Genomic DNA, 17,172 nt, shown 5'->3' with positions numbered 1-17,172 from the left:
ATCGCATTATTTCGAGCGGTATGTTCATTCTTTGACCCACCTGTCATCAAAAGTGATCATTTTGCGCAACTTCGCATGTCATATGCGACCTTCGGTAAATTCATCGTAGGCGTTCAGTAATTCTCCTCACACGGGTGCGGTAGCGCTGAGTCACAGGTTGGTGCCTAGGCGTGATTATATTTCTTTAATGGCTTTTATTTACAAGTTGTAATAACATTTCATCACTTCGTATTATTGTCGGCGCCTCCAGGACACCAAAGGGGCAACGGGAACACCACAGCTAAAACCCGGGCTGGCCCTTGTGTTGAGGCTCGCCGAAGCCTGCGCGTCCTACGTCAGACCTGCGCTCCCAATCTATCGTCGCGACGAGAAAAGCACCCCGCGACTTCTGCAACATACCGTGCACGTGCGAGGAGAATTATGGACCGGCAACGAGGAATCTGCCTAACTATTGTCGGCCATGAAAGTGGATGAAGAAATGGCTTTTATACTTCTATCTACTTGTATTCTAGAAATGGACAATGAATAAACGGAAGACGCGCACACCTCGGAAACGGCGGTGGTGGGTTCGCCTGGCTTTGCTCAAGTGTTAAAGTTGGGTCACGCCAAGGCCTCGTTGCTGCACCTCCGGTCGCGCGACGTTGAATACTATCGCGAGTATTGCTGACAGTACGTTTTATTACCTCTCTTGTCGTAGAGCAAGGAGTGGTTCTTGATCGCGTCGATCAGCATTGCAGCCTACACTTTTGGTGCCATGTTCAATTTTACAACCGGATGTTTACATGCTAGTGTAGCTTCCGGTCGAGCAGAACGACTTTCCACCGCATTTCCGCTTCGCCATGACGAAAAAATCGGTCTGAGACCAATTTGGCTCACCGCCTGGTTTTCTGCCTGTTTTGCCGCCTAGGCGGGTGGATTTTTGCAAGATTTTGCCGCTTCCGCCAGCTTCGAGACCAAGTGTGAACCTAAGCCTAAGATCCTGCGGGAGCGCGGCCTAACCGGCACCTGAAGGGAAGCGGCGGAAATGTATACCGGAAATTTCGACCACCTGGGGTCTGGGCAAGAATGTGGCGCGAGAATGTGGCACCTAAATCTAAACAGGCCTCGAGCGTTTTCGCCTTCTGCTAAAATGCGGCTGCCGCGTTTGTTGCTTAATTTGTTGCGCATTTGTGGCTTCAGAATGCGGCCGCCACATTCTCGCCCAAAACCTCACAGAGTGTCAAAGCCTTGACAAACATCGTGACAGTTTGTTCCGTATGCAGACTTGAGTCGCTGTAAATTACCAACCCAAACGTAAGCGCTCAGGAATGAAATTGTGATAGTAGCCCCGGTTCCGTGAATTATGTCAGCGCGAAGCGACGAGAACAAAGGGTGGGTAGGGGGGGGGGGGTTGAACCCCCCCAACGCCGCCCCCCCCCCCCTTGGCTACGCCCCTGTTGTGCACAGCTGACTCAGCCAGGCCGGATGCTGCAAGGCAGTAATTATACATGAGTTTACCTTAAACGCTTGAATTTGAGCAGCCAACCATTGTTTTGCTAGGTGCCTGCAACCGTGTAATCTTTGAGTGTGACAAAGCCGGACTGCCAAACGCATCAACAGGCTTCAACGGCGAAGCGATGGCGGTGGCTGCGGTCCCTCCAACCGGAAACAGCGAGCAGACGGCGCATCTCAGAATCCCTCGCTCTTTTACGGGTCACCTATTCGAGCTGCTCTTGATTCGCTCCACCAGCTTTACGCTGTGCTGCGTGTGCTGCGTGTGCCGCGCAGGCCTGCGACTTTTTGCTGACGGCGCCGAGCAGCGGCTGTGTACTTTCCTAAAGCAAGAAAAACCGTGCTATCGCTTGACCAACTTGGTTTAATCGCGTTCAACCACGGCAAACGTTTCCCTTGCGTGATCAAAGCGACGGTTTTCTACGTATGGTCATTCAAGTGCGCCAGAGTGATGCACTACCGGAGTACATTGCATTGTTCTGCGCACTCCATCTAGCGGCAAAAAGATTGTTCAAACAAGTTGTTTATGCTGTTCGTTTTCTCAAAGTGGTCATATGCTTTGCCCATAATCATTAAATAAGATCATTACTTAATTAATTTTAGGCCCTATACAAGACTGTATCTCATCCTTCTCGAGTACTGCTTACTAACCTGAGTCGACCACCAAGCCTGTGTTTGGCGCTCTTTGGCCACAGGTGCCCTTGCGCCATAAAAATCTACTACTACCGTTCCCCCTGGCCTGTTTCTCAGGACCAATAAATGTTCCTGTTACCATCAGCTCACTTTTCTTAAAGTGCATTTTGGGTTAGATTTTCTGTCATTAGTAACCAAAAACAATATTATATGAATTTAGTTCATGTGCTATGCCCTGTACCTTCGTATCATGCAGAGCATGCATTAGGACCCGAACGGGATGTACTGAAACATGTAACGAAAACGTCGATTAGAGCATCAGCTAAAACTTCTTTCTTACTTTTGCACAGTGGCACGCTCCCTGTAAACCCATGGTTAAATGAAACAGGTATTTATCTGCATTGAAACAATAGAATACGTTTTCTTAGATGGCTCTGATTTAATTTCCTTGTGGGACATTTTACAAAGCAGGCTTAAATGAAAATTTCCCCTGACGCCATTTGGAATTCGGTTCTTGCCTTTCGCGCAAACAGGGGACGTGCCATATGATATCATGATGCTGGTTATGGTGCCCAGTGTCCGGAAAACGAGAATGGATATTAGACACGAGCATGTCAGCCCCAGCGAGCCAAAATACATATTAGTAAAGGTATTTCATATGCTAGAGGTGTGGTAAAGGTTCTTAACCAGCCACCCGAATGGTTGCCCATGACTGAAAAATTATTTCAGTATAAACCTTACTAACCAAGCTACACGGGGCGAGCTGACAGCCCCATTTTTAGTATGCATCGAGATGTGTCTAGTTATGTTGAATTCAGAGATCCTAATTCTTGTGTGACGTTGATTGTCGAAATCCGGAAATAAAGAAAAGAAAAATTCGTGCCCCAATGGTTTCAATATCAGGCTTCTGTTCTGTTTAAGCCCTACAGTCGGACAATTTTAATGATATTTATTTATTATTTAAAAAACAGTACTTTGTTTGAAATGATGAGTTTACAAAGTCGCGAATTCGTTTGAAATCAGGACGACGTTTATTTACATATGTGTACTAACCTTCAATGCAATGCTGGCTGACAAAGTATTGCGTCGGAGCTTCATGCGTTCACAAGGAGGTGGTGTAAGTGTACAGAAGTTTGTGTATTAACAGAAGTTCACCCCTTCAAGCCTAGATTGCGGTACCGGCTTTCTGAGACATGAAATGGAAGGGCGAACGGAACGAGCAGAAAATTGCCCAGGGTAGCTGTGGGCAGCTTACACTAGTGGTGCAAGGCTGGAGTAAACAACGGAGCTGGTGTTCGACCTAGCTTCTTACAGGTTTTACTAGGCGTGGCTAAGTTTTGCCAAGAAATGGTAAGTGCTGCTAGGCACGGTATTTCAAATCGGCTCGCCGCCGGCGCATAGATTCTCGCTTGGCCGCGCAATGCGCTTCAAGATGAGCGGCTTCTTCTTCGGGTGTCCGGATCTTATTTGGTCGTCCCATGTCAGGCTACATGTACTCGCGACAGAATCAACGAGAGTTCTGCCGCCGTCGCGGCGGCTCCGAGCTTTATCTCCCCGGTGACGTCACGTCCAAGCTGCGCCTCCACACTTGCCGGGACGCGCAATTCATTTTCCAGGGCCGCTGGGCCACACGGGAGAACGTGAACCATGGCAGCGCGTCGAATCTGTCTGTGCCCCGGTGCCGCGGCCAAAGCCGCAGTGCCGGGCGCCGACGCGAAGGGGCTGTCGTTGGGGTGTTGCGGAGTGCAGTGTAAAAAAATACTGCTCCAGTCAGGTAGACTGCTCCCTCCCTGATAACGAGATTATATTTGGATCATCAAAACAGTGATGCGTTTATTTAGGAATAGCATCGATCCCTTAACAGCAGTCACAGTTGTGCCTACAAGTCTGGCAGGTGACAGTGGTCTGCCTTTTCCCGTCCTTCGGTTACTCCTAAATAAACGCATCACTGTTTTGATGATCCAAATATAATCTCACTATCAGGGAGGGAGCAGTCTACCTGACTGGAGCAGTATTTTTTTATTTGGGGTCTCGCTACGCTGCGCTCCGACCAACACCCCAACGACCGCCGCTTTGCGTCGGCGCCCAGCACCGCGGCCACCGGGGCACAAACAGATCCGGGGCGCCGCCATGGTTCACGTTCTCCCGTGCGGCGGCGCCACAGTCTGAGGGCCCAGCTGCCCTGGAAAATGAATTACGCTGCCGGCATAGAGAAAGAAAAAAATTTTTTTCTTTCTCTATGCTGCCGGCGCATGGCTGGTCAAAACCTGCCGATCCACCGCCAGAGGCTCGGCAAGTATCGCGCGCCGGGCGCATGCTCTCCTTCCCTTTCCTTAACGTCCCATGTCAAGGCAACTTGTGCACGGCACGGAGAGGAGGCAAAGCACACGTAGCTCTGCGAGGTGGTTCCTAGGCAACGCGCGGTGACGTCATCGTTCAGCGAAGTTATTTGTACACGCTCCACGGACTGGACGGTCGGCTTAACAGCTCCGCTGGTAAAATTCTTGAAAATTTTCCGGTATTCGACGGAACCACACCCCTGACCCAGGCCGACTTTCTGGTGGCGCCACTAGTTTGCGCAGCGTGTGCAACGTCACCATGCGGATTTACAAGAATGGGCAGAAAGAAATTAGAAGGGGAAATCTGCACGATAACACAAAGGGCAGTGCGTTGCTAATTGAGGCTCCAGCTGGTTGCCTAAGAAAATCCGGAGACCCCTCAGCACATACCAATGGAATGCGAAGGTATTCAGCCAGTGACACCAGTAGCTAACGTACCCCTTCAAGAAGTGATTGGATATAAAGTGTACGGAAACATCAAGCGGTCGGCAGTAGAGATAAGCAAGTGACGATTAGAGTATTGGTGGAAAAGATCTGGGAAAAGATTCATACGACGAAATATGTTACAGGCATAGGTTGCGGTACAAAGTAGAACGAGAAGATGGAGGCGAACATTTGTCATCGCCTCCAAAGCACCCTTAAAGCACCATCATAATCATGATTGGAAGCGGAGCAACCCATTACATGTTCCGGCGTTGGCGTCACTGCATTGCTTCTATTCTAGTCGCATTGACGTCAACAGACATCGTGAGATGGTTCTGCCTGAACTTTTTTGAAGTAATTACAGGTGAAGTATTGTGTTTATATGTCATTATGTACATTGTCTGCGTACCAGACTGTAAACGGAGCAAATATCGATTGTCAGGCAATGCAGTTTTTAGCCTTTGCTCAGGTTCCTGTAAGCAGGCAGGATAAATAAACTTCAATTCAATAGAGCCTGTTTTGGAGTTACGTATTTGGATACGTGATGATTTGATTAAGAATGTTCCTGTTCGTGACAAGAGTGAACTTATTGTGCACTTGTCAGAATGATTCAGCCCTAGATTTCCTGTGGGGAAATTAGGTGCAATTTACGCACTTTCATTGTTGCATCGCCCAAAGATTAAGCCGCGTGCACGCTTTGACAAGGAAACGCAAAGCATTTCCAAGCTTTTGCTCTTCAAAATGTGGCACCTGCCATTTTGACATCCGACGAAGCATGGCCGCCTTTTGTGTGGTTTCTCATGTGTAATTTTCTTTGCAGCTGAAGCAGCTACAGTGTCCGCGACGAATAGCAGCGTGGCGGTGCGGTGCAATGTGACTTTCCGCGAGATACGGCGCCATACCTGAGTCGAGGGTCGACGACGGCGAGAGGGTCGCTACCCATGCGACAAGTGCCGGCCGGATGTGCTGCAGTGGCCGCGAAAGACAGGGCCAGGCAGCGCCAGTACTCGTCGCTGAACTGCACTTGCTGTTCGCATCCCGGGAACGGGACAGTCCAGAACTTGCCGCCGTGCTCACGGAATGCCTCCGAGTCAGCGATCTGCTTGCACACTTTAAGCCCTGCATCGGAAGCAAGTGACCAGATTTCGGGCTGCAACTCTAGACCCACCAGTGCCAGAAATAAAGGTTTCCGGCAATGCATCGCATCCAAGTGTAAAGCAGGCTGGAGCGCTTGTTAGAAACCAAGAGTTCAGCATCTGTTCATGGAAAGTGAAACTTCACATGTAGGAGTGGGGAGATGGAGACTTTAAATGAGGTACTCTCCTGTTCGAGTGATGCCTCTTCAATGCAACCCATATTGCGCTTCTGACGTAAAAATTCAACAAAGCGCGCAATAAGGAACGTCATAGAAATGAGCTGTACAACTTTTCATTCGGGAAACCACTCCAGCTTACGTTTTCTAGAACTTATAGACAGCCTGTTCGTCATTATCTGCGAAAGACCGGCCGTGAGAATTAGGCGACCTATCTGTAATCCGGGACTCCAGGTTTGATTTCATACGTTTTCTGAAAATTCCGTGAATGCGAACCATGGCGCCTGACTTGACCAGGTGTTTGCTCTGGCAAACGAATGGCCACTTTTAGGGCATAAGTTTGTCGGAGCTGATGCTACAGAAAGCTTTCTGGAGAAAACCAGTGCAAATGTGCGGCGTGAAACAAGAATTTGCCCTAGCATATTGTGCGCCATTCCTACCATCTTGTATACGCCAAGCCTGTGTGTAATGAGAAAGTGCAACAGAACCTGAACTTCAGCTGAATGAGTGGTACAGCTTAGGGAGGTGAAACACCGCAGTGGGACAGTGCGGCATTAACAAAGAAAGGCACAGCGCTACAGACGTAGCATTTATTACGCTGGTACAATATATACCATGAAATATGAGAATCAAAAAAGGAAAGTAGGAATGTATGGGCAGAAAACGGATCAGTTCAATGCAAAAACAAGAAGAAAAAAACAAGAAAACGTCAAACCTGCGTCTATTCTTCAAATTAAAGGCACACTAAAGGGAAATAATAAGTCGACATGGGCTGTTTATATACTATTCCAGAAACCTCGCAACGATTGTTCGTGCGAAGAAACGAGTTAGTTTACGAGAAAATTGCTTATGAAGGGTCTGAGTACCTTTATGGCAATTCAAATCTCCCGCCACGCCAACCGGGGAGTTGTGACGTTGCATAGCCCATCAACGCCCTTTGCTGCCGTCGGTGAGTAAAACGGCGCCCGACAGACGGCGTTACGATGCGCCGCTGAAGCTGCTTTTGGTCAAATGGCCTGGACCGTTCGAGCATCCCGCGACATTACATGGAAGTAGAATTATCTGCTGCTTGCAGTTTTTCTGAGTTTTGCGAGCCAGCAAAAACAGCGCAGCACTATGCGATAACGGAACTAATGAACGCGAAAGTGCGAGCGACGCAGAGTCGAGCGAAAACGAAACCTTTCGACCGCCCGCGTCGTTGTCAACGGTGTAATGTGAATGCGTTCCTTTTTCTAAAATGAGATAGAACTTGTCAAGTAGCAGTTTCTTTCGTCCTAAAATACAATACAATAATATTTTTATAATGAGTCGTTGAGTACTAGTGACGGAATTGAAATGAGAAGCACCTTCGTCATCGGGCAAGTACTGAATGCTCCTCGGGAGTCTCTAATAGTGACCTGCATTTACCTCGATTTCTCGATTTCTAAGGCTCTGTTCGCGATAATATTGACGCCTTAGACTCGAGCCCTAATCCATCACTTTAGCTTGACTTAATCTTTGCCTTTAGTGTACCTTTAACGACAAAAAAATATTTCGTTTATTCTCCTTTGCCTTTTCTTTTCGGTGTGTATATTGCAGTGATGTAATGCATAATGTGCGTTGGTAGTTATTTCTGTATCCCGTCCGTTGAATTTTTATTCCCTTTCTTTGTGCAAAATGCAAACAGAGCAAAATGACATAGATAGTGCGGATAAGTTGAGTGGTTAGAATTTTTAAACAGCACTAGTGTATATATATATATATATATATATATATATATATATATATAATACCTACTAGAAACAATTTCACCACCTCACTTTCTGGTTTTATTGCGATAGCAATTATATGGACACTCAAAAGCATATTTCTGCCGTCGGCGTCGCCGTCGCCGTCGCCGTGAGGTTCCGTATGACGTCAATGGAGATGAAATCGTCGCCGCGCGCCGCCGAACGCTGTATGTGCGAGTGAAAGAGCGCGAGGGACGCGCGCTTTCACGGGGAGTGAACGCACGGCGGAGAACAAACGCGCGTTCTGCGCTGTGTTTATATCAGAGGCTCTGGCAACAGTCACCAACGCCGCACGCATTTTGTGCGAACGCGGGCAAAACGCCGACGGCGTCGACAATAGTTCTGCGTGTTGCCGGTGCTGCTGCATGTCCAAGTTTATACAGCTGATAAAGCTACTATCATTACTCCGTATAGCTCTCTACAAATTTGCTATCGCAATTGATGCTTCACTCTTTCCCTCCCGTTTCCTGTTCCCGCTTCGTAATGTAGCGTACCCAATATTTAAGCCCTTTGGCTGATTTTGTGCTTTTTTTGGGCCCATAAATCACTGAATCAAAGTTTACTTTACCAGCATAAAAATTGGCTATCGTAGCAATCGGTTTGACAGTAAAACTCGTTCGGACGTCATCAAATGCACTTCTCTATCACTTTTTTACGGCCGCGCGCGTCTTTCAGCAAGGCACTGGTGTCTGCTTCGCGAATGTAACCGATGCGGTTCACACGTAAACTAGGTTACAGACGGAGAGCTCGCCGACTAGCGATTCTCAAGGAAGCAGGCATTTTGGAACGCAGGCATTTCAGCGCAATCTTTTTACTGTATCTCTCTCCCGATGAATAATTATTCAGGGCGTCCTTGCGCACTTCCAGAGAAAACACATGACGATAGCTTTCGAGCTCGGTCTTGGTACTTCACGTGGTAGTGCTGTCTGAGATTACCTAGGCCACTCGAAAGGCCCTTTAAGCTTGTAAGCCGATTGTGTTCAGGTAAAATCAAAGCCATGACGGTTTATTTACGAGAACAATAAAATATTTCTGCTTAAAAAAGCAAGGTTAAACACCTGATGAAATTTAAGCCCCCTGACAAATGGCAATCCCTGTCGTAGTTCACATGAGAGTGACGACAACAGAAATTGACAAACCATAGCAGGAGTATGCAAGATAGAGCACTGCAGGGGCTCGGGCTTACCCGAAAGCCCGGGCCGGGCCAGGTAGAGCAGTTTTTTCCCGGGCTCGGGCCGGGCTCGCGCACGGCGTGTGCTTTTTGACCCGGACCCGGGCCGGGCTCGGGCTTTCTGGTGGTGTGCATGTAACGTGCAGCGAGTTATTTTCGGGCGTCTCAACTCTGAAAAACGTGTATTTTTTGGTCTCGGGCCGGGTTCGGGCCGGTTTCGAGCCGGGCTCGGGCCGCCATAAACGTTTTGATCAGGCTCGGGCGGGCAGCCCAACGTAAAAACGGGCCCGGGCCGGGCCCGGGCCGGGAAAATCGGCCCGTGCAGTGCTCTAATGCAACATATACTGAATATTCACGTATCGCATGATCAATTTTATACATATGCCAGAAGAGCAAGATTGCTAAAGCAATTGTTTTGAAATCAGTAGACAAAACATACTTACCCATTACATCCGTTCCGGAACTTTTTTTTTCTTTTTCTTTTACTCAAAATTCAAGCTACTTCCAACCTTGGGCTTACGGATTTTACTAATAATTTCTTGAGTTACGGCTCCACAGAGGTTCTGCAGCATATTAGGATGGTTGCACTTTACTTGGTTCTTGCATGATTTCATCTCAGGAAAATATGTTAATTTGATGCAGCTCCATGAGTGGAGCGAGAAAATAGACAAATTGTGGTGGCGTTTCAGGGCTTGTTTTCAAGATCTCACTCACAAAGAAGCCGCTTTCTCAGATAACATGAAACCAAGACAAACAATCACCCTGACATAAAATGTAGAGCTTGTGCCAAAGCACCTCTCCAACTTGAGACTGCTGGTATCAATGATATGTTGTAATGTCTCATATCACCGGTTACTTGCTGTCTGTCGCCGGTAAAGCGACCGACCGCGGAGGTCTTTGACGAGAACTACGCCACGAGTTCGTCATTACTAAAGGGGAAGAAATTTTAAATATTCTTCGTAGGGTGCATGAGTGAGTGTTACTATTACTCCTTCATTACTAGTCGCCTTCGAATGAAGTGACGTAAAATAAGTGCGTTCTTCTTGCAGTTGGCGTGCAGAATGTCATCGGCTGCTATTTCAAGTGTCTAATGAGTTCAGGAATGGTAAATTTTCCTTATTGGAACAATTTTTATTTCTGCACAGTGTACGTTAACACACTAGGAACACTTATTAGGCATTTGCGCCAACACCTGGCTCCTACGCCGCTCACTTCTCACCTAAAGCCCGTTTTCCGCTGTTTTGTGGGAGCTTAATTCATTCTAGAAAATTAACGAGAGCACTTTGGAGCTTGAAACTTGCATGTTGCATTCCTCATGACGTATATCTTATATATTAGGCACTTTTTAACGACTCTGTGCACGTTAAGGTGGTCTTCCTGAGGCTGACCGAAAAGCCACCTCTGGACCCCGGTGTGAGCGGCCGTATAATCTTCTACATTAAAAATAGGAACAAACTGCAACTGTAAGAGTAATAAAACATTTAAGTAGCCAACTGAGTAGGTCAGAACGCAACAACAGAACTAAAGTATTTGCTTCAACTCAAGACACACATGCAATGAAGACATCTAACTAACAGTGATTAGGCATAACCTGCCGCGGTTTCTCAGTCAGCTAAGGCATTGCGCTGCTGAGCACGAGATCGTGGGATCGAATCCCGGCTGCGGCGGCCGCATTTCGATGGAGGCGAAATGCAAGAACGCCCGTGTGCTTGCGTTGTAGTGCATGTTAATGAATCCCAGGTGGTCAAAATTAATCCGAAGCCCTCCACTACGGCGTGCCTCATAATCAGAACTGGTTTTGGCACGTAAAACATCAGAAAGAAGAAGTGATTAGGCACGAACGCAATAACACAATAGGGGAATACATAGACTCCAACTTTAATTGTGACGTTTGTTCCATAACCATTCACCGAATGCCAGCTTTAGCATACACACATAGGACACTGACATTTATTAGACACTCGGTTTTCCTTTATGCCACGTCTCGTTTATGTGCTCTACGAGTGTTGCGTATCTTCATGTTGAATCTCTAAAGAATGAGTCGCGGGAATATTTTGTTCTGCAATACTTGACCCGGCTCTTTGATCAAACTATTTGTGCACCGTTAGCCATCAATGTATAGTCTTCGCTGGCGCATCATAGCCACAGGCGCCGTCGTACATTTGGCGTACTAGCCTAGTGGTAGTTCTTTCTATCCAGATCCCATCATTATTGAGCAATGGCGCTCGAATGCCACTCTGGAGCTTCGAGATTTTAACCCTGGTCGGTCTAAAACTTACACTCTGGGCACACAGCCAATGTACGAACGGCGACGATGCTACAAGTGCACGCACACTGCCCATAGACCCGCCGTCGTGTCCAGGGGTTGTGGCGTTGCGCTGTTCAGCTCGAGGTCATGGGTTCGACACCGGCAGCGGCGACCACAATGTGATGGGGGTGAAATGCAAAGAACGCTGATGTACTAAGATTTGGGGCACGGTAAAGAACTCCATATGGTCAAAATTAATCCGGAGTTTGGACTTACGGTATGCCTCACAATCAGATTGTAATTTTTCAGAATTTAATTTCATTTTTAACAATGCTAATAGTTCATTTGCTGAAAGATAGAGGCCGGTCGGATCTGTCTGGTGACGATGGAGGTCTCAATTATTTATTACATCTACAGATTTAATGCATAGTTACTAGTACATTTAAAAATTATTTTTGATAAATTTTATTTTTACAGCCATACAGCCGAGTTGTAAGATTGCGTTGTCGTACACCATAACGCTGTAAGATATAGGTAGAAAACTGCACAGGTAGTATTCAAGCACAGTAAGTTGGAAATGTTGTCTGTGTCACCCTCCTCCCCAAGAAAAAACATAACCCCCCCCCCAAAAAAAAAAGAAACTCCGTCATCATGTTACCAATAAGAAGGTAATGCCCGTCATCAGTGGAAAACGCTACCTTTTTGCAATAAGTATTCGACTCGTTTACCTTTAACCTAGCGCCAGCAGATTGCGCCACTATCGTGGTTAATTTCGTTTGAGGCTTTAAGTATTCAGGCACACGTTCCCACTCATAGACACGTGCTATATGAAAGCCCTATATAACGCAGAGCAGGGTTTTGCTGTTGGAATCAACATTGCGAGATGACTTGCGCGTTACCTCTTACAATCGCACTTAGTCAAGCAGTGCCATAATAGCCTTTCGTGGATAGCTTCGTAATTCAAGGTATGTTTCAAGTCCTATTGACTAATGCTGCCATCTGGAAATTCAGACCAGCTTTCGTGTCGAGCTGGCGCCCTAACAGCTCCAGACTCCATACCTAAGTTGAACCTTAGTTTCATCAAGTTACATGTATTCCTTAGTGGCGTCCTCACAACTAATATGTGAAGTAACCACTTTATATGTACACGTGTGTACACGTGTGTACACACCACAGTTTTCTGTATTACTCTATTGTTCATTTTGTGTTAACATTGTGCGTGGGATATTTGCTTTTGTACCTGCAGCTTGTGACTTGACCGGTCACCAGCTCATGCCTTATGAGAAAATGCAATACATTATGAGAAATCCAGCCAAAGAATGAATGACCAACCTTCCACAATGACGGCCACATCATCTGGGTGGCTGTAGTACCGCGGGTCAATGACCGGTGCGTCCAAGGGGTCGGCCGAACGCAGCTTGACGAATCCCCGCGACTTAGGCCGCATCACCATTGGGATCATGTGGAAGGACGGCTCGCCTCGGAACGGCTTGTAGTACTGGTCGTACACCTGTACGGCACAACAGTGACCACGTGAGAAAGGGCATCGCGTGCCTTTCTTCCTGACGCTGCGTCTTTGGGGCTCGACACGAATGTCACATGCTTGCATTTCTGCATTAGATTACGTTCTCTATAAACGGAACGGAAGCTTGAGTTTGGTCATTTCACTACTGAAATACACCGGAAACACAGAACTGACACAATCAAGAAACCGTGGGAGGTACTCTGTCGCACCTGACATAAGAACGCTATATTCTAGCGACTAATGACAGCAATGTCATGATTTCTATGTCTGAAAGTGAGGAAGGTATGACAAAAAATGGGAAAACATTTTAAACTAAGACGGCAGAATTTAAGTTTACCTTAGCAACAAAAACACAGCTTGCTTCTGTAAAGCGAGTCTTGCAATTACTTCGGAGCGAATGAAACCATATATGTGTTATATTCATTCTCATGAAAGTGGTTGAGCTTTGCAGAAGTTCATCACAAAATAGCGCAATACACAAAAGGCTTGCGTGTCAAATGATCGTTGCGCGTCCTACCTCCTGCTTGAGCCCCTGTCCGGTCAGGTAGGTCTCGACGAAAGACGAGCTAGGCGGCACGCCGATCAGCATGATCTCCACGTCCGGGTAGTCGTCGCTCGCGTTTGCGTACTTCGTCTTGACAAAAGCCACAGCCTCTGCTCCACCAGGAAGTGTCCACGCACCTGAACAGGATAACACTCTGATATGTACCATATCACAATTGGAGATCGCAGGAAGAGGCTTTCGCCCTGCAGTAGACATAAATATATGCTGATGATGTACCATCGAGTAAGTTATTTTGGGCTCAGCCATACATTCACTCGCCGCCGTCCACCAAACCTAAACTACTAAATCTAAATGAAGAAGTTGCGGTGTTTGTCGCCCCGAACCTATCGTTGTAGGTCTTAGTGCGATTAGCATTCGTAATATATTCGAGGTAGCTATAGGTGACAAGTAATAATAAAAATAAGACTAGACTATTTAACTTAAATTGACACACAAATGATCGAAATGCTAGGCCTGATGCATCTCACCCACGGAGATCATAAGCGGTTCAACGCCTCTAAAACGCTAAAGCTGCTCATTTCTGCAGCGTACGGAAGATGGAACATTTATTCGGGATTTCACCAGAAATGATATAATGAAAGAGAGATACACTTTAAAATGGTTCGAGATAGTAATTACATAAAGTATTTTCAAGATTAGACGAATTCCCTTTTTCTCTCCTGGAAACTCCTCAATCACAGATAGGTGTATATGAGTGACATAATAACAAAGAGAGATCAACTTATGAGTTTATCTGCAAAAAATATCTGTCTATATCAAAGAAGTCGTAGTAGACTACATTAGGCGAATAATTCTGTAGCAGCTCTTATCACTTATGAAGGGCGCCTGTAGACGCTTCCAGGAGAAATGGAAATACTTTGATTATACGATAAAAAATCAGATATCGGACCTCCAAGAGAAGTGTGCAAATCTGGAAGCCTGTCATGTTCAGATGATCCAGGAGTAGCTGCATGATGCCGATTCTGGCAAGGAGGTAAGTGGTGCGCATGTTTTCATCTCTTTGGATTTGTAGGTCCTGCCTAGTTTAAGTTCTCAAAGCTGCGTTGCCTGTCACATCTTGTTTCGTCAAAAATATGCAATTGGTTACTTGCAATTTATTTCCAAAACAAGTAACTCAAACACAGGGAGCGTTACCCAGTAAACCAAGTAATTTTTTAAATGACAAGCTCATCAAATTGGTGAGGAAAACCGAGTATGATTATGTCGGCAGGAAAGCGGCGAATGCAATAAGCGCATAGACTATGGGCAGAATGAGTGATGGCACGTAAGTGAAGATGTCAATACAATTAACATTTATCTTACCTGACGCGTACTCTGGAATTTCGATAACTGTTACGACTAGAACTGTCTTGTCAAAACTCTCAAGTACTGAAACTGTAAAACAAGAACTGTTGACGGATGATGAAAACGAGACACCACTTGGCTAAAGGAAAGCTACCGACTCGAACTAAGAGACCGCTGAAAGTTTCTCGGAGAGCGCCGCAAATGATGCAGCTGCGTCTTGCAAGTTGTTGCAAAATTGCCAATAATTAAACTGGGAGAACAGGTCTATGCATGCATAGCCCAAGAATTTCTGCAAAAAAGACGAGAAAGAAAAAAATTCAGATCCTTTCCACTACTCTGAAGATGGAAGCCAGCGAAGCTGTGACTAGGTGGGCCTGCTGTAGTAAATATTGCCCCCACGATGAAAATGGGCATCGTCGTTGGGCATCACCCAACCGAAAGTGCCTATCATGAACATTCCGGTTAATAAACTCTCGTTGAAACCTGGCCGTCGTACCAGGAAAGTTGGCGCTAGCATTGCCGAGACCTGCACCACCGTTGTCGGGTTCCTGGAGGGCAAGACGACGCTGACGTTTGGCCTCAACATTGCGCTCCCTCAACTCGGCGTCCGCTGCTCTTCGCTGACGTTTCGCCTGGACTTCGGAAGCCCTCACGCAAGAATCGGCATGTCGACGACGAACCCATTCCCGAGCTTGTTCGCGGCGACGTTCCTCAAACGCGTTAGGACACGTCGTCAGTTGCTCATGAATGGCTCGTACGTGCATATACGCCCTTAAGCAATGCTTCATACCGCCGCAAACGCGGCCTCCCCATTACGATGACAGAAGAGACGTGAAATTCTACGCTGGAATTATTAGCGGCAACAGAGCCAGCTGTGGAAGCAGACGACGAACGCGAGAGCAGTGGCACGAGTGCATGTGCTGAGTGCACGGCAAGGCATCCAACGGCACGAGTGCAAACCGAGGGGCGCCAACGAGCCAGCTGCGAAAGACGACAACGACGCTCGAGCCAATGCAAATGATCATACCTTTTTTCTACACGCGGACACAATTTTGGGGTAACTTGCCCTTAACAGCTTCGCTATGAAAAACGTAATTGACCGAAAGTAATTAATGACATTTATTTCCTTAAGTACAAGTCTGGTTTGAAATCAAGAACAAGAGAAATACTTTGCAGATATCAGGAGTCGAGGGCCAATGCCAAAGTTTTGCAGAGAGCTTTGCTTCAGAACACCACGGCATGCTCCTTTTTCATATAGGCCTTTCGAGAAAGGGTTTTGTTGACTGTTTGTACACCCGTAACGTAACCTCGAGAGGAATGCTCAAACTAGGTGAATGGAGCACTATTTTCCTCCATTGCACACCGCCCACTCTCACCTGTGTTGTAACGGTAGTAGTCCAGTGCTGCCTTGACCCCCGACACCCCTATGTTGTAGGGATCTCGCAGGTGCACGCCGATGCCGCCGACTATCACGTGGTCTTGAAGATCGCTGCCTACGGGCAGGTCAGCAACGATGGGGATCTGCATGCGGGTCAAAGTGCATGAACAGTGATGGAATGTTTTTCTGCTTTTGAATTTATTTATTGAAGCAGAAGAAGGTCAACCAAGGGCCCGATTTTTGTATGAAGCCAGCAGATGATGCTAAGAAACGCACAGGGAAAAGTATTTCTTGTTTCTATTGAAAACGTCAGCGGACAGTGGGCGTCACCAACAGACCATCAAGTACTAAAGCGGCAGCCTCATGCCATCCCAACGAGGACCGGTGTCGACGAGAGCCCTACCATGCACTTACGTGCCGTCTTTCTACAGATCGCGGCAGCTGGGGTACTCATGTCGGCGCTGTCACCACAACCTGGCCACGCCTACCGATGCCCGGTGGAAATGGCGGGAGCCTCGCTGGATCTTTCGACCATGTCGGCTGTCATAGAAAACGTCAGCGGACAGTAGGCGTCGCCAACAAACCATCAAGTACAAAAGCGGCCGCCTCACGCCATCACAACGGGGACCGGTGTCGACGAGAGCACTACCATGCGCTTACGTGCCGTCTTTCTGCAGGTTGGTGTTGCATATCATGCTACTCCTAAACCTAAGAAGCGCCGTTTTCTGTCGACACCGTGGCCCTTGTTTCTTGCTATTCGCTTTATTGGAAGTGTGCCTTTCACGTGGTTTTGCATTACGAGCTTTGTAGTGCATCTGCTTGTACTTTTGTCCGGAGACGTCAAGCTGAATCCTGGACCTCTGACAGAGGCTCAGGTTGCAAAGCTCATGAAATCTGTTGATGTCATTCCTGTACTTCAAGAAAACCAGCAAAAACTTTTGAAGTAGGTCTCAGTTGTCCAGTCAAATAAAGGCGAATTCACGGAGAAGCTAGATTGTTTGGCAACAAAGCTATCCAAAGTAGAAGAAGAGATT

The 17,172-nt window shown here is 47.0% G+C and overlaps 1 protein-coding gene across 1 annotated transcript in view; it reads right to left on the bottom strand.

Moving 5' to 3' along the window:
• LOC119444220 (glucose dehydrogenase [FAD, quinone]-like) overlaps nucleotides 1-17,172 on the bottom strand; it is a 102,278-nt gene that overhangs the window by 16,739 nt on the left and 68,367 nt on the right. Inside the window, exons 8-11 of the mRNA XM_049664497.1 lie at nucleotides 16,137-16,281; nucleotides 13,429-13,592; nucleotides 12,719-12,896; nucleotides 5,789-6,005 (exon numbers count right to left, since the gene is read on the bottom strand). Of these exons, the coding sequence (XP_049520454.1) occupies nucleotides 5,789-6,005; nucleotides 12,719-12,896; nucleotides 13,429-13,592; nucleotides 16,137-16,281 (704 nt within the window). The remainder of the gene's footprint in view (nucleotides 1-5,788; nucleotides 6,006-12,718; nucleotides 12,897-13,428; nucleotides 13,593-16,136; nucleotides 16,282-17,172) is intronic.

The sequence above is a fragment of the Dermacentor silvarum genome, chromosome 3 (genome assembly GCF_013339745.2).
Source record: "Dermacentor silvarum isolate Dsil-2018 chromosome 3, BIME_Dsil_1.4, whole genome shotgun sequence".
NCBI lineage: Eukaryota > Metazoa > Arthropoda > Arachnida > Ixodida > Ixodidae > Dermacentor > Dermacentor silvarum.
Note: the sequence above shows the minus strand (reverse complement) of the source record. Positions and strands in the feature narration are given on the sequence as shown.